Source organism: Sturnira hondurensis, unplaced genomic scaffold (genome assembly GCF_014824575.4).
Source record: "Sturnira hondurensis isolate 20B ecotype Veracruz unplaced genomic scaffold, ASM1482457v3 Scaffold0000022, whole genome shotgun sequence".
Taxonomy (NCBI): domain Eukaryota; kingdom Metazoa; phylum Chordata; class Mammalia; order Chiroptera; family Phyllostomidae; genus Sturnira; species Sturnira hondurensis.
In genome coordinates this window covers 1,769,372-1,792,289 of record NW_028072653.1, presented here as the reverse complement: position 1 = coordinate 1,792,289, position 22,918 = coordinate 1,769,372, and the positions used below count along the sequence as shown (strand labels likewise).

The following is a 22,918-nucleotide window of genomic DNA, read 5'->3' as shown; positions in this document are numbered from 1 at the left end:
TAGAAACTTGTTAATAGTAGTCTTACCTCAGATAAGTTGTATTATTTCACATAGCTCTATGATAAAATGCAAGAATTGCCTCTCCTTTGTCCTGTAGTCTTGAAAAGGTGGTTGAGCACTTAATATCAGAAAAGGCTAAATGCTCAAAATGCCTTGCAATTAAGTAGTCAGGAAGCAAACATTTAGGTACCAGCTGCTATGCTAAAATAAAAAGTCACTTTTTGCAAAGTCTGACAGTGAGGAGGGTGTCCTTTGTGGGCTAGTCCAGACCCCAAATTGCCCCACCTTAGGTTAAAAAAAAGAAGGCTTTCCTCTTCCTTTGTGGTTTCTAAGTATTTGCTGTAAGTTGCTGGTTTGTGGTAGTCAAGCTAATAACACTTTAGGAAAAAAACTATTAGATGCAGATGCCCTGGTAGTGTTGGCTCTTGCTGTATCCTTGCCTGATTTTAGGTGTGTCCACAGCCTAGCCATTAGTTGCCTAATGTCAAGATTTCTTTTTAACAGATACTCTGAACCTTTTGGGAAAACACGCGTACAAAACACCTGCATCTAATGTCTGAGTTTTGCCTGACTGTCCAAGGTTAATCCTTGAGTTCTGAACACCTCTGCCTTTAAGGGTTGGCATTGTATTGGGTTGGCCAAAAGTCCCATTTAGTTTTTTTCTGTAAAAGACAAGACACATTTTTCATTTTCGCCAATCACTTTATGGATTTGGATATTTTGAGTATGTCGACTATCTCTCACTATTGGCTTCTAGTGGGCAGAGGTCAGGGGTGCTGCTAAGCATCTTCCAATGCATAAGACAGCCCCGCAGTAAAGAATTATTTTGCCAAAATGTCAGTACTACCAAGAAAGTTCACAAACCACTTTTGACATATTTCATCAGTCACAGCATCTTCTCCATACACTGCACAAATGTTTTGTGTTTCAGTTGCATTTTTACCTTTCTTGAAATAATAAAGCATAATATGCTGAAAATGTTACATATTCCTTCTATCTTCAATATTAAAATGGCTGTACAAAAATTTACCTATTTTGATATATTTTTTAAAGATTTTTTGATTTATCTTTAGAGGGCAAGGGAAGGAGAGAGGGAGAGAAATACCAGTGTATGGTTGCCTCTTGTGAGTCCCCTGCTGGGAACCGGCCTGCAACCCAGGCATGTGCCCTGACTGGGAACTGAGCAGCCATCCTTTGGGTCGCAGGCCTGTGCTCAGTCCACTGAGTTACGGCAGCCAGGGCTTGATTTTTTTTTTTTTTTTTATTAATGCAAGTGGATATGACAGCTGTCACAATACAGTCTAACAGAATTATTTGGAATGAAGTTAAAGACAACTAAGCACTACTAGAGCCGTTGTATGGAAAAAAATAAAGGGACTTTTTGGTCAATCCAATAATTGTATTGTGTTTAATGCTGTTTGACTCATAGTGTTTAAAATTAATATGTTTAACATGCATATGATGAAATTATTTAGTAGTGTGACTTATTTTTTTTTAAGATTTTTAAATTTATTTTTTGACAGAGGAAGGGAAGGAGAGGGAGAGAAATATCACTGTATGGTTGCCTCTCATGCGTCCCCTGCTGGGAACTGGCCTGCAACCCAGGCATGTGCCCTGACTGGGAATTGAATCACGATCGTGTGGTTCGCAGGCCCGCGCTCAATCCACTGAGCTACACCAGCCAGGGCAGTAGTGTGACTTATTTTTATGTTCAGGAATCTTAGTATAGTGAGTTTAGTGTAAAGGTGCTTGATGTTTAGCCCAGGCAGATTAAGCCACAGTTACTTCTAATTGTACATAAAAAAACAAGGTTATTGACCCTGTTTTAGTAGAAACTGAGAATGGTGTAAAGATTTGTGTCGCATGAATCTGGATCTGTGAGGGGTTAATCCCTCTGACTAGTGTGAAAAGAAAGGGTGTGTTTATGTATGTATGTACGCAGGCATGTGCACATACATAAACATTTTTATTGGACTGATGTGAAAATACATGTTGGGGCAGAAATAGATTCACAGTTTTGAGTACTTTAAACACAGTTTATTCTGGTATTATAAATTAATTAACTATGGGAAATACAATAATTAATAAATTATAATACAGTACAAGAATAAACTTCCCTCTCCTGTTCCCTTCCTTTGTTTCGAGAGGGGAAAGGAAGAAGAAGGAAGGAGGGGAACATCGATGTGCAAGAGCAATATTGGCTGCCCTCTGCATAGCCCCAGCTGGGGACCTGGCCTATAACCCAGGCGTGTGCCATGACCAGGAATCAAACTGGCAACCCTTTGGCTTCCTGGATGATGGCCAACCCAGTGAGCCGCAGTAGTCAGGGCTACATGCTGTATTTCTTAATGTGTAATAGGATTTTAAAAAGTTAGAAACCCCACAGCTCTATATCTCTCTGCTTTTGAGGTACTGCTTCTCAGTATCTGAGTTTCTAGTATTTGTTTGGGGGTTGGTGTGGATGAATGGCTTAAGAGTTCAGATGCAAGATTAAAGGGGCAACTCTTTGATACTTTAGTGATTAATAAAGTAGAAATGGGGTTTTACTGATTTAATATTTTGGGGGTAGCTAAGGCTGAATTTATTTTATGAAGCTTTTTTGAAAGCCATGTAATCAGAGGAAGATGTGTATGTTGTAAATTTATAATTGCATTTAGTGGACATTCTGCGTATAGTTCAGTGAATGTAATGTCAGATGTTTAATTTTAAGGTGTCTGGTATCCTTTCTGATTCAGTACTGGGAAGGTCTCTTCTAAGTAAGTCCAGCTATTCTGGCATTGCATAGAGAAAGTGTTTATTTTTATTTTAACCTAAAATGTGGGACCAATAAAATATGGAGGGCTTTGGGATTTTGGAGGGGAGATAGTTTGTATTTGTTGTTTAATATGAAATAATTTTCAGAAAAGGTGCAAATAAATATTAGATCTTGTTTAAGAAGTTGTATTATAGCCATTAACTTTAATCCTTTTTTCTTCCATTTCTTTCAAAGGTTTGGGCCCCATGGGATCCCCGTGACAGTATTTCCCAAAAGGGAATATAAGGATAAGCCTGAAGCCATGCAGCTGCAAAGTAATACATTCCCAGAGGGGACAGAAGTCAAGTGTGAAGTGAATGGTGCTGTTCCCGATGACCCCTCACCTGTCCCGCTGCCCGAGCCGAGCTTGGCTGAAAGCTTGTGGACTTCTAAACCACCACCTCTCTTCCATGAAGGAGCACCTTACCCTCCCCCTTTGTTTATCAGGGACACATACAACCAGTCAATACCTCAGCCACCTCCTCGGAAAATTAAACGGCCCAAACGAAAAATGTACAGGGAAGAACCTACTTCAATAATGAATGCTATTAAACTACGACCAAGGCAAGTCCTGTGTGACAAGTGTAAAAACAGTGTTGTTGCGGAAAAAAAGGAAATTAGAAAAGGTAGTAGTGCAAGTGACTCTTCTAAATACGAAGATAAAAAGCGGAGAAATGAAAGTGTGACTACTGTGAACAAAAAACTGAAAACTGACCATAAAGTAGATGGGAAAAACCAAAATGAAAGCCAGAAAAGAAATGCTGTGGTTAAGGTTTCAAATATTGCTCACAGCAGAGGCAGAGTAGTCAAAGTTTCTGCTCAGGCAAATACATCAAAAGCTCAGTTAAGTACTAAAAAAGTGCTCCAGAGTAAGAACATGGATCATGTGAAAGCTCGGGAAGTGTTGAAAATTGCCAAAGAAAAGGCACAAAAGAAGCAAAGTGAAACCTCTACGTCCAAAAATGCACATTCAAAAGTCCATTTCACACGTCGATACCAGAATCCTAGCTCAGGTTCCCTTCCACCCCGGGTTCGTTTAAAACCACAAAGGTACAGGAATGAAGAAAATGACTCTTCTCTGAAGACAGGACTTGAGAAAATGCGGAGTGGCAAGCTGGCACCCAAGCCCCAGTCTCGCTGCACCTCTACCCGCTCAGCAGGTGAGGCCCCTTCAGAAAATCAGAGTCCCTCAGAAGGCCCTGAAGAGGCCAGCAGTGAGGTTCAGGACACAAAGGAAGTGCTTGTGCCCGGTGAGCAGGATGAACCACAGACACTGGGCAAAAAGGGCAGCAAAAGCAATATCTCTGTTTACATGACCCTTAATCAAAAGAAACCTGACTCTTCCAGTGCTTCAGTGTGTAGCATTGATAGCACAGATGATTTGAAATCCTCCAACTCTGAGTGTAGTTCTGAAAGCTTTGATTTTCCTCCAGGCAGTATGCATGCACCTTCCACCTCCTCCACATCCTCCTCTTCAAAGGAAGAGAAAAAGCTCAGTAATTCCTTGAAAATGAAAGTCTTTTCCAAAAACGTCTCTAAATGCGTCACACCAGATGGCAGGACCATATGTGTAGGGGACATTGTTTGGGCAAAGATATATGGCTTCCCTTGGTGGCCAGCCCGTATTCTTACTATAACTGTGAGCCGGAAAGATAACGGCCTCTTAGTTCGACAGGAGGCCCGTATTTCATGGTTCGGGTCTCCAACAACATCTTTCCTTGCTCTTTCGCAACTGTCCCCCTTTTTAGAAAACTTCCAGACACGCTTTAATAAGAAGAGAAAGGGCCTGTATCGCAAGGCTATCACAGAGGCCGCTAAGGCTGCCAAGCAGCTGACCCCCGAAGTGCGGGCTCTGTTGACACAATTTGAAACGTGAACGTGGACAGTAAGGTAGGCAAGAACCATTGAAAGGCGCCACAGATTTTCTAGTCTAGTTAGGGATAACTTCTTTGAAATAGTGTAGCCAAATTGGAGAGAGAAACTGCACTCAGTTGGCTGCTTTTTAAAAATAAACACTTACAGCCATTTTTAGACTGAGAAGCTAAACTGAACAAGCAATCAAATTTTATCTTAAGGAAGTGAGACTTTAGCAGTATTTTTCAGTTTTGAAGTCTAAAACCATCCCAAGGCATAGGAGCCATAGCCTCAACTGAAAATGAATTTTTGCAGGGACTATTATGCCATTTGTACTTAGTACTGTGTGTATGTGTGTATGTATACACACATACTATGTTTAAATATAACCTGTCACTGTGTGACACAGGTTGCGTATTTGGAATTGCAGTAAGGGCTGGTGAGCTGGGAGGGGATAGTGTGGATATTTAATGACTACTTGTTTTTTAATTAATGAACACGTAGCTTTTCTATGGGCATAGTGGCGCAAGAGCTTGATTCTAAGGTGTTTGACAGACTGAGATGCTTGCCATTCAGCCGCAGGCTGGGGAAATGGCCCAGTGCTCCGGATTCCGACTGTCAAGGCTGGCTAGGGTTGACTCATCACTCTCCTTTGTTCAGTGGGGATTTAACAAAAGCTTTCAAACTTCTGGTTTGGGAGTTCAGATAGGTTTGTTTGTCTTTGGATATGTAAATAGTTTATTGCTACATTTGGTCAGATTTCTCCTGACTGGCTGTTCCTAAATTCTTAGGATACGTCCTGATGAATTACACTTTGTGAATTAATTGTCGTATGTGTAATTGTTGCATTTTGGATGTACCTAATTTGATAATTTAAAAAATATTTCCGTTTAAGGTATCTGTTTGCAGGTCAGAAAATGAGAAAATGTAATTGTGTAATGCTCTGATGTAAAAACACAAGCTGTAAATAAAATCGACTAAATCCAAATTATTTGTGTGTGTTTCTCAAAAAGCTTTGAAAAATTTGAAGATGGTAGAAAACTTCTTTGTAACTATAGAGGAGGTGAAAAACCAAACTTATTTTCTTACTTGCTCTATCACAGAATATAGTATCTGAGCATAGATAATATGCTTAAAATGAGGTTTTGTAGTACAGAGGTCTGATATGCTTATAGATTTGAGACCCTTCTGCCAGTTTCTCTTAAATGTATGGGTTTTAATTTTTTCATTATTCTTAATATTTCATTATTACATGCTCCATTTTTTAATATTTGGGTAATTCCAATCAGTCTCTTCTTGGTCTGCCTCCAGTATCATTGCTTTTGGGGCTGGTACCTTAGCTTCTCATTTTTCTACGTGGTCCATGTGTTTCTACAATTTGATTTGATTTTCCATTTTTAGCTTTGTGTCAGTGAAAAACAGATCAGATTGCCTATGAGAGGCAAGCTTATCCAAAGATTAAGTTCCTTTCATACTTTTTGTGTCTAACTTGTAAATTTGATATGTCAAGTTAACACTTTGGGTAACTGCGTTTTAAAGAGCATTTTTTTGTGGTTTTTAAGTAATCCAATTTGAAATACATTAGATACTATGGAATTAATGATGAAAAGATTAATGGAGATTTAAAACCAATAGACTTCTGTCAGCTCCCTGAAGGTTACAGACTTCCATGATCTATATACTGATTTCTGCAAAAGAAAGAATTTCTTCTGGGGAACTGAGTCAATGCTTTTTGATTATAATAAACACACAATTGAAAAAAATATTTCACTTGAATAGAACATATTCTTTCCTGCAAACAGAAATAAGTATACTATTCAAAAAATTTTGATAACAGGGCGAAAGTTCACATTGAGGAATTTTAAGGAAGTATCTTAGAAGATTTATTGAGTATCTGTTTCAGATTAATGAACTTGTTCAGATATTTTTGAAAGTTTGATTCTGAGGTTCAGATTTAAACAAGGCAGAGCAAAAAGTCACCTAAAATACGTGATTCCAAGGCTTCCTGTAATCCAGGTGAGTCTTACGTTAACATCTTGGTTTTGACAGCGATACTGCTAATAAAGTCGAGTGCTTTGGCAAGTGTGCTTTTGTGACAAACCAAATTCAATTGGGTTCAGAAGCCATAGGGGAAAAGAAAGGAAAGAGTCATGGTTGTTGAGTATAGAAGTGACACTGAACTAGATGTAGTCCATCCCTTTGAGGAAAGATTCGAAGCATAATCACAATGCGCATGGTCTGCAGTCAATGCAGAACAGTCCCTCCATTATAAACTAGCAAGTCTGGCGTATTTCATTTGAAATTTCAACAGTGAGACAAGTTTCAAAGAACTGAACACCACTAGCTTTATGTTAATGTTGAAATAAAAACTTCTTAAGCAGCTAGATACATTTGCAGATCTAGAGTGGGTGATTGTAGCCCCTTTTTCTTTACATTTCTCTTTAAAATGATAAAAGTCATTTACTTGCATGGAACTAACCAAATGGGTAATTTTTCCCCTTGCAAAGCAAAAACTAGGCTTGGGCCAGATCTCCAGTGGTTAAGAAAAGTGGCTAAAACCAAGGACTGGCAAGGGGAGAAATCGAGTGAAGCTTTGTCAAAGCCAAAGATGAATTTAATTCCAGAAATTCTCAGAAATTAAACCTGTGAGAGTATTTTTCGTTTAGTTTTCTAGGATTTATAGACTAGAAAGCTGACTTCATTTAGAAGGATCCATTCAACTCAGATGTCGAACCAGAGACCTAAAATACATAGTAGGAAGTCCATTTGCATTGCTTGGTAGTGTGTCCTGAGGTGGGGTTTTTTTTTAATCCTTAATGGAGGATGTGTTGATTTTAGAGAGAGGAAGGGCATGAGAAAAACAAATGGCATCCTCCCACACTTGGTCAGATTGGTATTGAACCTGCATCTTCCTGGTATAGCTGAGCCACCCAACCAGAGCCTGATGTGGTTTTGATGAGAGAAATCTGTAAATAGTAATTTTATATCAGTGCTAAGCACAATAGGAATATAGGACTGCAGGCAATAAAATAAGGAATTGTAAAGTCAACTATACATTAGTGAGTTTCTAACTTGTAAAAGACTTGTGTTGCCACACCTCTGAGCAGGTTTACTTAATGTGTTTTGCAGGAGGAGAGCAACAGCTTTATATTTCCTTTGTATGTATCCTTTATATAGCTGAATTGGGGTTTGGATAAAAACTTAGCTTTCCTCTTAAACTGTGGACTTTTCTATGGCTTGTGCTGCATTGGTTCACTTTTGTTAATAGTCAAAGCAGAGAAGAGACTGGCGGCTGTCTAAATGTCACTGATTCGGGTGTTTTGAGTCAGCTGATGCCCTCCAATAGGGAGTTGGCAGGGACAGTGAAGACCTTACTTTTAAGTTGGGGCAAAGTTAGGGTTTGCCTGGGGGTTATATTGTGGTTGAAGTGCCTGACACGGAATTCAGAAATGGAACAGGAGGCTGGTCGGTGCCTTGCCAGTTGGCAGGGGAAAGAGAATGGCTGAGCCGCAGTAGTTACCTGTGCTTAGTTCTGACTTGGTCAATAGGCCCTTCATATTCTGTATATATAGTGTATGTACACTTAACTGTACTCAACAAAGGGAACAATTAAAAAGTGAAAGCTTTAGCAATTAATATTCTGATACGCTATTTTGAATAAAAGAATAGGAAGTTTAAGGTTGTAGTGATATACATGGTCTATATATTCTTAGTTTTCCAAGATGTCATAGTATCTTGATCACAGATAGTTGACACTAAGAGGAGAAATAGTTCAACTCTTTTTAAAAAATTTTTACTCAGGTAAGAGACTTAACATTTATGGACTCAAGGGTTTTTTTTACTTTCTTTGTGATTTTTAGGTGGAAATTCTTGTCATATCAACAGATCACTATAATTTTTTTGTATTTTATGTTGTTAAACATCGAACCTCAAATTTACTAATTTACCCATTAGGTAAAGTGAACAGTTTTTATGGCATTAAGCACATTCACACTGCGTAACCATCACCATCATCTGTAATTAAAATTTTTTTAAATTTATTTTTGTTTATAGAGAGGGAGGGAGAGAGGGTAACATGGACTTGTTTCACTTGTTTATGCATTCATTGGTGGTTCTCGTATGTGTCCTGGCTGGGGATTGAACCTAAACTTCGGCAAATCATGACGGTGTTCTGACCAACTGAGCTACCAGACCAGGGCTTATAATTTGGTTTTTGATAGAAATCTTTTCAATTTGGGATGCTGTTCTAGAAGGTGTTTGGAAATGAAGCCATAGGAGTGTTTTCCGTGGTCAGCACTGATGGTAACGTGCTACTGGCCGCCTGGCCTCCAGGGTCTCTTCCGACCCAGCCTGCAGCCTGCAGCCTGCACAGTGCTCACACCGTTCCTGCTTTTAGCGCTGGAGCTGCCTTTTAGTGAGGCAGCTATAAAATTACTAGGTGGATTAGTGTGGTTGCTTTTACCCATTAAATACTCTTAAGAGTACATTTTTAGGTCAAAACCATTCTCAGGGATAATAAAATTGTTTTCGATAAATTTATGAATATGGAAACCATTTACATTATTTGTTATAAAATTAATTAGATGCCAAAACTTATTTACATGGCATCCTATTTTCCCCATATTTTCAAATTTGTGTATTTATACTTCCCATTTTTTATGTCTGTACAACTAATGGAAAACATGTGCCTTGACAGATAGGTAACTATTAAAATACAGTTCTGAGATCATCTTCTGTATCACACTGGTAGGAAAGAATGACTTTTTATACTATGTCTTTAAATCCATCTTGGGCTGAATTGAATCAAAGAAAATTTTTAATGATTTTTTATGTTTAGAGACAGGGAAAGGGAGGGAGAGAAACATCAATGTGTGGTTGCCTCTCATGTGGCCTCCCCTGGGGACCTAGCCTGCAACCCAGGCATGTACCCTGATTAGGAATCGAACTGGTGACCCTTTGGTTCGCAGCCCGAACTCAATCTACTGAGCTACACCAGCCAGGGCTGAATCAAATTTTAATGCATCTAGTTAATCTGAAAAAACTAATCACAAAACTTGAGTTTTTTCTTATAGATTCTCATTTTCTGGCACAAATGAAAGATTGGTTGTTGGGAGGTATAAAGGAAAAGAAACTGTAGACTCAATTATCAGGATTTATCAAAATACTGAATTTGTGGGTCAGGTTCTCGTTTTCTAACAGAATATGTGAGATGTTCACAGTACATGTCTGACTTTCGGGCCCTCTTCTGGTGGACACTTGTAAAACAAGTTCGGAGAGCTCTGCTGTTGAAAACGGGCCCATTTAGAAATACTTGGTCTTAAAACTTGATTTAAACATGAGTTGAGATTTTAAAAAAATTTTCCTTGTAAAATAAGAATGTGACAGTTGATCTCTTTTTGTTGCCTTAGATATGAGTCTTAACCAGAAATCATAATTTAAAACTTCTTAAAATTATTTTCTACCCTAGAGTCTGTATTTAGAAGGAAAACCAGCTCCTTCATAGCTGAAGTGCTAGGCTTTTATCATACTTGTTTCACACAAATTAAAAAATTTGTAATTATATTGCATATCAAGTTTCAGGGAGTTCTTTTAAAAATATATAAGGTAATTTTGTAATCCTCTGTCTCAGTTCTTTTCAACACGAAGATCCACCACCTAAAAGCTATTGAAAAAGCCTAGAAGGAATAATACTGCCCCCCTGCCCCCCCTAAAATATAAAAGAATTTGTTGCTTGGGGAGAATGTTCTGTAGAAATGTGAGGGTCCTTACTACTGAGTGTGGAAGGTAGAAATGAATGGTTCCCAGTTTATAACTTGCCAGGGACGCAGGTGAGGTGGGGCATGCATGGGCGTTTGTGCACCAGGAGTACCTGGCACCGGGCTTTCGTTGAGCCGGGCCAGGCCCTTCTCCAATTTTCAGACACACAGAGTTGCAAGTACAGGCTCTTGGGCCCGATTTCCTAGATTCAAAGGGGTCTGCCACTTAAAAGCTGTGTGACATTAGATTACTCAATGTCCTTGTCTGTTAAATAGGGGAAATAATAGTATTGTTATTTCCTCACAAGGTAATTGACTCATTTAAACATCTAAAGCAATAAAGTGTTCAGTACAAGACATGTAAATATTTGCTATCATTACAGCCACCACTTTCTATGCACAGCATTGAAATTTCACTCAGGTAGCTTTTCATAATACCCTCCTGCAACATACTCAGTATAAGTGAAAAAATGTCACCAGCAACGTTATATGGAAATTACAATAATCATAGGATGGGCATCCATAAACACCTCTAGGTAGGTATGAATTATTTCCAGCAGGCATTTGTGGGGAGTAGCTGGGTTGGAGGTCGAGGGAATTACCGTGAAGGGAGAAGTGCATTAACATTTCGGCACTTGCCCCATTCACTTATGTATCACACAAATTCTAGGAGTCTGTTACTCGCTGATTTCTACCCTCCTGTAGGCCAAGCATGGGGCCTGACATAGAAATGATAGTCTACTCGTGAGGGAGAGTGAGTGCTGCTCCGGCACTGATGACCTGATGACCAGTCGCCACTTCGGAGTCCCAGCACAGCCCACGTCCTTGCAGAGACATGAGGAGTGTCTGAGCTGCCGGCTTCGGGGGAGCAGAGGTCCCCTTAAGGGAGCTTTCCAAAGCTATTCGAACCACAGCGCTACCCTTGCCAGCTGTTGGTGTAAACTCGCTGATTTGCATGGATGAGGTGTTTCCCTGGGACCCTGGTGTTGTACTATTTTAATGATATTTTGCTGAATGGTGAAAAGTGAACATTAATTTGGATATTTTATTTTTTGTTGCTATTGGTATGGTTGAGTAGGAGATTATTTCCGCTTCTAGGAGGGAAATACTTCACATTCCAAGGCCTTGATCTGTGTGTGTTGTGGCCACATTTTCCAGAGGGTAGTCATTTTTACTTATTTCTCAGATGCTGGTGACAAACCTGTGATTTTCCTGCACAGTTTAGCTTTTAGCAGGGAACCTGGCTTGGAGTGCCACACATAGGTGTGACTCCTGGTGTGCTGGGAAGGACTAGGCTCAGTTTGTATAAAACCCTGGAAGTAACTGGTTAGGAAAATAGTACCAAGGCTAGAAACCAGAATGTCTGTTGTAAAACGAGCTACTGTTTATGCTTTTTCCTGCTTGCTCATGTTACATCGTACTGGACTGTATTAAGAGAATATTTAATGTTGAGTGTTCACCAAACTAACAGGTACATGTATATAATCTTAATTCTTTAGTTTTCCATCCTGGGCTGTGCTCTGAGAGTGTGACCTCTGCTTCCTTCTTTCATGTGCTCCAAATGGGAGACTGTGTACTTACCCTGTTCTGAGTTGTCCTTTCATACCTCTTGCTGCCTCCCAGGAATCGTTGCCACGTTCACATGTCAGCTTTGTCTTAATGGGCAAATGAGTAATTCCAATGAGATCGCTAAAGGAGGGTGTCCCTTCATTTACTGTATCACCATAGGGCCTCTCTGGCTTTTTCTAATGGATCTTGTAGGTGTGGTCAGTTTCTAAAGAAAAACCTTGAGACCCCAACTTCATCTTCAGCATTGGCACAAAGGGCTCATGAGCCAAGCGCTGGGGTCTGGGGAGAAATGCCCAGGAAACGTCGGTCTCTCTTTGTTGCAGCTTCTTGACTCTCTTGCCTAGAATTGCAAAGGAGATTCTTGAGAGTGATTGTTGAGACCTAACAGGTTTTACTTATGGAGGGAGAGGTTCAAAAGATAAACTCATGTACATTCAGATTCCTTTTCTTCGGTGTGACTGCTGTTCCATTAATTATAGTAGTATATTTAAGTTTTCCCATGAACAAAAGGGGAAACAACTTCATTGTTAAGCCTCATTTAAGAAAATTGCTCTAGGTTAAATCTGAAGTGTTTATTGATCAGGTATATACAATTACTCCTGTTCAATGTCAGAAAAGTCTTTTTAAAAGATTTGATCATATACTGCTGCTTCTAACTTAGCATTTTAAAAATTATAAGGACCAAACAATATCTCACTCAGTGACTCTAGAGTTACTATAGTGATGTGACAGATGACTTTTTTTAAATTTATACTTAAAGTAGGGAATGAAGCAATTAGCAAATACAGTATGTTAAACAATCTTAAAATAGCAATTTTTCATTCAAATTGTGCTTAGTATTTGAAGTCTCAGTTCTGAAAGCCTAAGTGAGAAAGCTTATCTTCTCAGGCTTATTTCAAGCAGGTGTTAACTCAGGGCCTGAATACTATGCAGAGATGGGCATTGGCCTCAGAGGAGAAAGGGATTCAGGCACATTTTGGTTATTCTGCAAAACAGGGCCTCGTTGATGTTGCAATGCGATAGGGATGGGAACTTCACCCCTTGTTGAGTACTAAGATCAGGGATATTCCAGAAGGAGGCTAGTGTTAGGTTTGTAAGAATTCTTTTTGTCAGGAACATTAAATGTGAGGGCAGCATCTTGGCTGTGGCTGAAGGTGTTCTGCTGAATTGACTTGGGCCGGAGAGTGCCCTCTCCTGGCCAAGGCTGGTGCATACACCTCAAGTCTGTTTCCCTTATTTTATAGCCAAAGCTTCATATTTTGTGAAGCCAGCAAGTTATGTAGAATAAATTCATTATGAAAATTCAACTGAATTTTGGTCTTATTTTTAAATTTTTTGTAAAATGGATTAAAAAGAACTCAAATGACTTCTCTACTTTTGTTAACTTGGTTTTTTCTACCATAGGTCTCAACAAATGGCAGCTATTACATCAGACAGTGACGAATCCTGCTGCTCCCTTACAGTGTCTGACAGACCACTGTGGATTCAGACTGGGAGCATTGAAGTTAACAGTGAAACGGGCAGGTCTGTCTGTGTTAAGCCCTGCCACAAAGTGAAGAGGGCACCATGTCATCACTTGGTCACTCCCCAAGTAGATCAGGCTAGCTGTAAAAGAAGCCGTTCATTAGTTCTTTTTCCTTGGAGTTCACCAGTAGCTGCGTGTTCGTCATTAGGTGATTGTTTTGATGAGTGGAGATAACTTTCCATTTGCTGTTACTGGGGAACTCAAAGGCAGAGCCGGCCTCCTCCGAGACTCCGATGGTGGGAGAGGTTGGGCAGCAGGTTGCAGGGTTACCTCGTGGCACCTGCGCCTCCCTGGATGGTCAGGGAGTGGGCTCGTCACCTGTGCACCACCTCAGCCCTTCTTTGTCACTTTACGTTCCTTATTTTAACTTCTTAATAGTCATTTCTTCTTAATGTACATGTAAGAATGTATATAAGCATATATATTCTTAGTGATTAACCTAAAAACCATTGTCATTTACAAAACTCAGAGGGTGGCAAAAGTGTGGAAATGTGGCTGTAATCTATTTAAGCACATTTGTGAAAACCGTGGGTAATGCCTAAAAGGCTGATTTTGGGCTCTTTTACAGGAGGAAGGGTTTAGGGATTCTGTTGTGCTGCTTTTGAATTTGTGATCTTTTCTTGCTTCCCCGAATCAAGGCTATTTAACCATCTGGTGTTTGCAGCTAGTGAAGAGCTGTAATTGGGCTGGATCATTGCGTAGGAGCTGTAATTGGCAACCTGGGTCAGAATGGCACATTTTGGATCAGAGGTTGAGGCTGGGATGTTTTGCATTCTTAACTGTTTAGGGCTGGCAACTCCCCTTACAATGATCTCTTGAGGGAATAGTCTTTTCAGTTTTCTGCACCTCTCGTATGAGTAGTATGATCTGTTTTAATCCTTGACTTTCCTGCCAACTTGAGTAGGCCTCACTCAGATTGAAGCCAGATATTGACAGTCATAAATAGAAGGAAATGGAAACGTACATGGGACTGGCTAGTTATTCTTTTTCTCCTTCAGTTTATAAAGTGAGATATTTATTACCAAAATTCTTTATTTTATTTATTTATTTTATTTATTTATCTTTAGAGGGGAAGGGAAGGAGAGAGGAAGAGAAATGTATGGTTACCTCTTGCGCATCAATGTATGGGCACTGGCCTGCAACCCAGGCATGTGCCCTGACTGGGAATCGAACTGCAATCCTTTGGTTTGCAGGCCTACGCTCAGTCCACTGAGCTACACCAGCCAGGGCTTATTACCAAAGTTCTGAGTCTAAATTTTAGTATAGTAGCTTTAGAAAAGAAAAACTTCCTTAGCTGAATGTCAAATTTTAAAAGTGTTAATCATTCTGGTCCTTCAGAAGCCAGGACTGCATTCCCCTTCCACTCCGACGTGCTGCATTATGGCTAACATTGACCTTCATAGCTTGAGAAGGAATGTGGTGGAACACCATGTGAAATGTATTTATAGGCCTCGGTCCAGTAAGTGAGGCCCGTGAGCAGTTGGAAGTAAACCTAGAAAAAGAGTTCAGGTAAAGAAAAGATGCCATTGCGAATACTGGGAAGGGTGGCGATGGCTTTTCTTTCTTCCGTTTTGCATTCTGTATTTGTCACTCCACTGAGAATGCCCTATCTTTGGTTTAAAAATACATCTGACCAAAAAACCCCTCACTGTTGTTCTCTTTACTGGATCACCTCTTTTCAGTATTCAAATACTTATTGTTACTTGGGTTCCCAGGGATTGTAGAGGGTTTCAATGGGGTTCTCGCTACTTTTTGGTAATAAAGGGAAGTCAGAACAGTAGGCACTCTATTCATGCCATTTGGCAGTAATTCCCATAAGCCTTGTCCTTTCTGAATGTTCTGTTCAGAGTTTCTGTAGGAGGTCTGTTCCAGAGCGCCCCTGCTGCCGTGTGCGTGTTGACGGGGAAGGTTGTGCTCAGTGTAACCGGCGCGCAGAAGCGGGCCTCCAGCAGCACAGGGTGCCCTGGATGCCTTCGGACGCGCTGTGCCTTCCTCTGGGGAGTCCACCCCACCTTCCTCTTTCATGCTCTCTGCACGTGTGCAGGGTGATCTGCAGTCGAGTTTTATATAGCCAGGTTTTGTGGGTAAATTTGCTTTTTACCCACCTGTAGGTAGCCTATGCTAAAGGAAGGCTGCTGGAACTTCCTAGCAGCCCACAGCAGCTAGGCTGACTCCCAGACTTAGTCTTGTAGCCTGTGAAATGGCAGTGGGAAGAACAAAGCTGAAATTCCCTTCATTAGAAGTCTTCAAGTACAGATTGATTATGTGAAGATGACAATTGTGTTGACATTTGTCCCGATATGCTTCAGAAAAAATGATTGCTTCTGCTGGTTTCGAGTTGGCAGTAAGTGGTTTAAAAAAAAAGTCATAAAGTTCATCTGATTTAAAAGAAAGGTGTGATCCCACAATCTCTACAGGGCTTAATTTCAACAAGGACATCACTTTTCTCACAGAATTACTTGGACTTACCTCCCTTTTCGTCTGTTGCAGCACAAAGGCATTAGCAGGCCGCCGGGCTCACGCACCCGTCCCACAGCGACATGGAGGACGCCAGGACACCAGCACCGAGGGAAATGGGGGGACTCAGACTTCTAAAGCTGCACTAAGAAGCGAAATGTTCAGGCAGTGGTCGGAACCCACGGTCTCTCAAGGGGCACCTGCAAATGGTGCTATATTAAACCGAAGAAAAGGTATTAGGGGAATATTTTCTAAAATAGAAACTATTGCAATAAATTATGCATGAGATGAGAAGAGTGATGTGAAATACGCAAAGAACTCATTTGAATTTTATGTGTGAAGAATCGCCGTCTTCTTTTGATTAGGAGGTTCTTACCAGGATAGTTCGGACAGGCCCGAAAGGCATGGGATGATGGTAGAGATGGTGATTCTCTTTCATACTAAAACTCTGCTTTCTCCAAGGTTTACGTTACTCGGTTCAGATATGAGCAGAGGCATTTCTGAAACGGCTCGCCTGTGACACCGCAGTCGTCACATGTGCTGAGGCCGCTGCTCCCCTCAGGGTGCCAAGTGGAGACAACAGGAAAGGTTTGACTTTGTACTGAAAGGATGGCAAGGTACCCCCACCTCACCCTGAAAATTTGGATCTTTTCTTTCTTTGATAAAGCAGGGCTGTATTACCTTGAATATATGTTTGCTTGTTAGAACATGTTAAGATGTATTTATTTGACACCAGTATTTTAACATTCTGTGCACATTTTCATAATTACATACTTTTAAATTCTGAGTCAAAGTAGATAGGCTAGTGTCGACCTTGGAGTGAAAATGTTTACTCTGAGAGCTAGTTTTTAAATCCACACTGAGTTGGAATGGCTTTTATTTTCCTACCATCACTAATTTTATCTCGGTCAGAAATGGTGACAAATCTGAATTGTGATGTGGGCTTCTCTCTACAGAGAGCCCTCCTTCCATCTCAGTGCAGGAAATTCTTATAGGTGTCAGGTGGGCCTTGGCCCGGGGAATAAGCAGCAGGAACAGACCTGTGAAGACGGTGTCGGGCTTTTCATGAACAGAGCATGTCAGTAATGGAGACTGTAATGTTTTTATCTTTGGAAACTACATATTTAAAAAGAAAGTTTTCTTTTTTATTGAGTGGAGAAAACAATGAGAAACCAGATTGACCTGTTAGTACTACATTTTTAAGGCATTTTATATTTGATGGTGCCGTACTTTTAATAATAATAAAACAAGTTTTTTAGTGGCAATACTTGATTTATTTTTTAAACCAGAAAGATAATCCTTATTGATTACTTAATATAAAAAAAGGGAAAATGCCAAAAAACAAATCATTTGAAGCTACGTAACAGATTAACTGAGCATTTGGCTTAAATGTTTAAACTTTCCATATACTCTCACTAGACACGTTTGGATTCACTTGGCTCCACACTCAGGCTTAGTACAAGGTCTGGGTGAGAGTTTCAGAACATTTAATATACCTGACCAAGGATTTGTTGTACAAATCAAGAGGAAAAGGTAGGCAGTTCTGCTTTGGTGAGTTTAATGCAAATCCTGATTACACTGTAAGTAATTAAAAGTTTTGTTGGCTTTCTAAAACTGTCTTTTTGGGAAAGCATTTATCACGAAGTCAGCACACCTGTGGAGAAGCCCACTCAGGAACTACGCCAGCAGGGAGGGAGTCTGAGAGTGCGACCCCCACGGCCTCGGGGCGCAGGCCTGGCCGTCCTGGCTGACCTGCCAGACGCCCGAGTCAGGGTGGGCGTCTTTGGCAGGAGTTTCAGTTAAGGTTTAGGGTTACTCGTTCCGAGTGATGGGAATGACCAAGAAGTAAGGTAAAGGCAAAAGAATTGAGATCAGGTTTTAAATACCTAATTTTTTCTCATGACAAGTTCGCAAGGGTGTTTTGTTATAAACCAGATTTTCATTTTTAAAAAAATGAAACTTAGTGGTATTTAAAATCTAGATATACCATGTTGCTGTTTCACTTTCATTGCTTTAGTTGCTTAATATTTAAGCTTTGCTTCATGCTACCTTTGTCTGTATTTCAACTCTTCAGAAGCCTATTTCATTTTGTAGACTTGAATGACAAAAACCGTTTTTCATCTAAAGTATGCTGAAATAAATGTTAAAGAATGTTGTGTAACATTTATCCAATAAAGTCTTGATATTTTTAAAAATTTAGTTACCTAAAGACTGTATTTTAGGAGTTAGGTTTTAAAGGTTATTTTTTTAACTTATTAAAATCCAACCACTAGTTGTCCTTTAGAGTGTTTTGAGTGGCATTGCTTCCTGTGCAGAACCTGTAGGTCCTTAGCCACCAAGGCTGGGTTGTGAGACCCTTGCACAAACAGGACTGCTTTCTCACGGAGCCAGCACGCCCTTCAGGGTTGGGTGTGAGTAAATAAGCATCTACTTGTGGGGGTTTTGTTTCAATTTTAAGGAGTCCTGTCTTTATGGATAAATGGTTGCTTCTTTAAAAGCCCAGCATATGCAGCCCTGGCTGGTGTAGCTCAGTGGATTGAGCGCGGGCCTGTGAACCACAGGATCGTGGTTCGATTCCCAGTCAGGGCACATGCCTGGGTTGCGGGCCAGTTCTCAGCGGGGGACTCACGAGAGGCAACCATACATTGCTACTTCTCTCCTTCCTTTCCCCTCTAAAAAGGAATAAATAAAATCTTAAAAAAAAAAAAAAAGCCCAGTGTATGCAATATGAAAGGTGAAAGGGAGGGCAAGTATTTGACCAGAAATACTCAGTTGTTAGGAAAAAGCCTGTTAACCTAAGCCCCTCCCCCCGTTTGTGTAAAGCAGTCCTTTGGAAGGCTGCCTGCTGTTCCGGAGTGCACATGGAGTCTTTAATAATCAAACATTCTCCCATTTCAGCCTATCTAAGGAGTGTACAAAGGAGGCCACTGGAATCTGGCTCTGGTAATGTCTTTTCTTCCTCAGGTTTTCCACTATTGATAAGGGAGGTAGAGAGGACCAGGGGAGGTGAGCTCATTATTTTTAGGCCCAGATGAGACTGTCCCTCTCATCCCCCAGTAGCTGATGGTGTCCTATACGTGTGCCAGTGCGTGTATAGACACAACTCCTCCAGGAAACAGGGAACGAGGGATGAAACCCTTGGATACACTGAGGGTCTTTCTGGCACCCTCTTCAGATAAGCAGACTCAGATTCCTGTCCTGGAGTCGAGCCTGGGCTGCGCCAGCACCGCCCTGGGCGAGGTGGGGCCGTCACTGCAAACACGCACTGCAGGCAGGGGCTGTTTTGCTGCTTTCATATCTGAGCTCATGTCTCTTTTCAGTGATGATGCTTCCCTTGGTGCTTTGAATAGAGCATAGTGTTTTTTAAGCATATTTTCTCCATTGATGAGGGTCCTGCTAAATCTCTGCTTATGAAATTTCATGCCTAACAACTCCTTTGCTTGGATTTCAATAAGGTAACGAATCTGGGATGAAAGAAGGTTCAAGAATACTGTGCCAGAGGAAGGAAGTGACTAGGTCATTGACCCTAAGTGTTAAGAATACTTTGGGGATTAGCTCTTTCCTCATTCCCCTGTGAGGCACGCAAGTGGAAGCTTCTGACGTGAAGGAGGGAAGGCGAGTTGGTGATATATTCAAAGGAAGGTGCTTCTGTACGAATAACCACGTTAGTCTAAAGCAGAGACATGAGCTCTTACCTCAGTTCTGTCAGTGACCTTCCCGACAGAAGTCGTGCATGGGCAGCACAGGCCAAGATGGGGTGTGGAAAAGGGGTCTTGCTCGGCGAGCCCTTCAGCTCCTACTTAGCCAAGACCCAAAACGCAGGAGACGGGGATTTTGATATGCCCCTTGAGTGAAATCTTTGATAATCTCGTTTCTGAATTCTCTAAAGCTCAGGCCTTAACTCCTGTGGATTCTGAGTCTAAAGCAGAAACCTGTGCTCTCAAGAAGGCACAGTATCCCACGTGACAAGGTAGAGGGGTCCTGATGTGTCACAGTCCTAGAAGAGGCTTCAGTAGACACAAGACCACCGTACAGGGGACAGTAGGGGTGGTCCTCACACATGCAAACGCAGCTGCTTTACCATCTGGGGGAAATGATGGCCTGGAAGAGCTATTGTAGACAAGCTGAGGCTGTAAATCCAGCCTCTGATGCCAGCTCTGCCAATGGCAGAATCCAATGTCCCGCAGCAGCCCTAAGAAACCATCAGACCTTTCCTTCCAGGTAAAAGTTGCAAACAGTACATCCTACTTGGGGGCCATTAACGCCTCCCTACAAAACAGTCTCGTGTACTCAAGACCAAGTGTCAGGGTGAGCCCACCAAAGCCTCCATCCTCTCAAATGCACACAGCTCCCCTCAGCTCACTCCATCCCCTGGCCTCCCCGAGGACTTCACTCTGGTGTGCTTGAAGACGTGTACATTTGTGGCTTTCTGTGTTTGGGGAGTTGGAGGCACCTCCGTGCCAAGGCATCTGCCTGGTGAGTGCAGGTGGGGTGTCTGGCACAGAGCCCCCCAGAGGGACATTGAGGTTACAGTACCTTCAGATCCAGCACCTCACAGCTGGGACTGAGCTTCTTGGCCAGCCTTTGGGTTGTTTCCCTTCCCATCTGTTGTGATTCTTGACCGCTTGGGAGCCCCAGTGCCTGATGGGTTCCCACCGGAGTAGGCCATGTTTTTCAGCAAGCCAGAAACTAGTTGTTGGGACCGATTCAGCCACAGACTGTGAGCAGTGGGCCCCCTTGAGGAAAAGGAAGGTAGGGAGTCCTGTTCTAGTTCTGGCTGATGGAGCGTCACGGCTGTGTGATGGAGCTTATTCCTAGCTGGCAGACCTCAGAGGGTTAGAAAATTAGAAGAAAACTGAATGGTCTTCAGTACACTAGAATAGCGAATCCTATGTACTCATCCCTCACTTCAGCAATCACCAATGTAAGAGTCAGGGAGGTTGAAATTGTTGATGCTCTGAAGTACGAGGGCAGCCTCACTGATCTGTACGCGGTTCTGATGCTCTGCAGTGCTTTTAGCCACACCTCTCAGGCTGGTAGCAAGGAAACCGTTCTCATTCTGGGGAGCATTAGTGGACTCAGTCTGGAGGGGGCCTCAGGGCAGCTCTCTGCAGGACACAGGAAGTGGTTGGAAACGCTCCCCTCCTTTCCCTGTACAGCTTCAATTGTGCAGTTCCCTGAAGGAACAGATTTTCTAGCTACTCCTGGTACAACACGCACATACTTTCTTTTTTAAAGGAAATCCACATGGCAGAAGGACTCAGTCTGACTAGCACAGGACTGAGGGGGACACGCTGAAAGGGGCGTCTCACTGAAGGTGACCCAGACCCAAGGAGATACTTCTAAGGTGGGAGTGGGTGCCAAGTACACAGTAAGCACCGACAGGAGCGTTAGAGCTCAACGCCTGAAGAAGAAAGGGAGGGATGAGGCCGGGCAGTGAGGACAGTGGTCACAGCACATGAATGGCAGTCATCTGTGAGACTGAGCTCCTGCAGCTCAGGCTTCCCCCTTATCTCAGCGGTGAGCTGAAGGTAATGAAGGAGTGGAGACGGGCTTAACTCGGGTTTCTCCTGTCCTGTGCAGTGCCTCAGATGTGCACCTGGTCTTGGAGGGTTACTGGACCTTTCCCTTCAAAGATCTTTCCTAAAGAGAGAAAAGCTGTTGTTAACTTCTATGGCTGTCTCCATTTTCCTTGGTTTCCCTCCTACCAGAGCCTGCCCCTCAACAGCTCGGTTTTGCTAAGCCAGTTTGTAAAAGACGAGACTTGCAGGTCTGCCTAGCTTTGGGCATCAGGCGACCTTGGCAAATATGTTTACAGTCGGGCTGACGTTTAACACCTGTCACCTGCTTCCCATCCCAGGATCCTGTTCAGACAGTAAGATGCATCTGCTCTTTCTTACTCAGTCTGGAACCCAGCTTGACGCCTTATGAAACGTGTTTTGGCAGGGGTCCAGAGGCCAGCTCCAAGACCGGAGGGGCACCAGAAACAATCTCCAGGCCTAGCAGCATTTCCAAAAGCGGTTCCCTACCTTCAGCTACACAAGATGTTGTCGAAAATATGCCTGTCATTTATGGATTAAGCAAACATTTGTGCCTTGACCATACCTGAGCAACTCTGAGGTCTGAAGTGTGAGGTCCTGTCTTTGTACTGAAGCCCAGATGCAGGCCTGGGCTGCAGTGTTCGGGCCATAAGCTAGCAGGTCCAGCCACTCCGCAGCCTCCACATCTCCGCCTGGTGCAGGAAGTCTCTCTCCCTATAAGCACAATAACTTGTAAGGAGGTAGGGAGTGTGGGGTGAGTCACAGGGCACGAGAATAGAAAAACCCAGCCTTGCTGCTTTTGGTGGAAGGGAAACCCGTGAAAAGTCAAGAGTTCTTAGAAAAGAGGCTGGATTTAAAGAACAGAATTTAACCACAGCTCAGATCTGTGATGTGTACAGAAAAACCACCGCTGGCTATGACCTTGTTGTGGCAATAGTCCCAACTCCCTGGGTAGGCTCCGTGCAGAGGCTCCAGTGAATGGGAGAGCCACGAGTGCAAGAGGTGGCTAGGGGACAGTGGACCGTCCAAGGTGCAATGCAAATGTGGGAGAAAGTGGGAAGCTGAAACCAGAGGACAAGTTGGGGATTTCTGAAAGCCTCAAGACAAATCCTTGCAAATATCCAAGATGCAAACATGACAATTAAAAAAACCAGAAAAGACCTTGTAGGGTAGTTCAGTCGGTTACGGTATCATCCGGTTAAAAGGTGGTGGGTTAGATCCCTGGTCAGGGCACATACAAGAATCAGCCAATGATTGACACATAAGCAAGCAGAATAACAAATCAATGTTCTCTCTCAGTTACAAAAACCACAGAAGCCAAGTTCAGTGTTCAGCATCTGAGCACATTCTACATGGCTACACACAATAGGCTTACTTGACTCTTTATAGGGTTCACTTGAGAAATCCTAGCTGAGCCGTCCAA

The 22,918-nt window shown here is 42.1% G+C and overlaps 1 protein-coding gene across 7 annotated transcripts in view; it reads left to right on the top strand.

Annotated features, from left to right (window-relative positions):
• Positions 1-17,804, top strand: part of PWWP2A (PWWP domain containing 2A) — a 34,244-nt gene extending 16,440 nt beyond the window's left edge. For 3 of the 7 annotated variants that reach the window (XM_037059226.1, XM_037061989.1, XM_037062770.1), the window contains one exon: positions 2,990-5,708. In XM_037059226.1, coding sequence (XP_036915121.1) covers positions 2,990-4,670 — 1,681 coding nt within the window. In that variant the 3' untranslated portion in view covers positions 4,671-5,708. Of the gene's footprint in view, positions 1-2,989; positions 5,709-13,377; positions 13,498-15,988 lie in introns of those variants that run through there. The other 4 variants (XM_037061301.1, XM_037059948.1, XM_037063415.1 and 1 more) reach the window with 4 other exon arrangements.
• Positions 17,805-22,918: the final 5,114 nt, after the last annotated feature.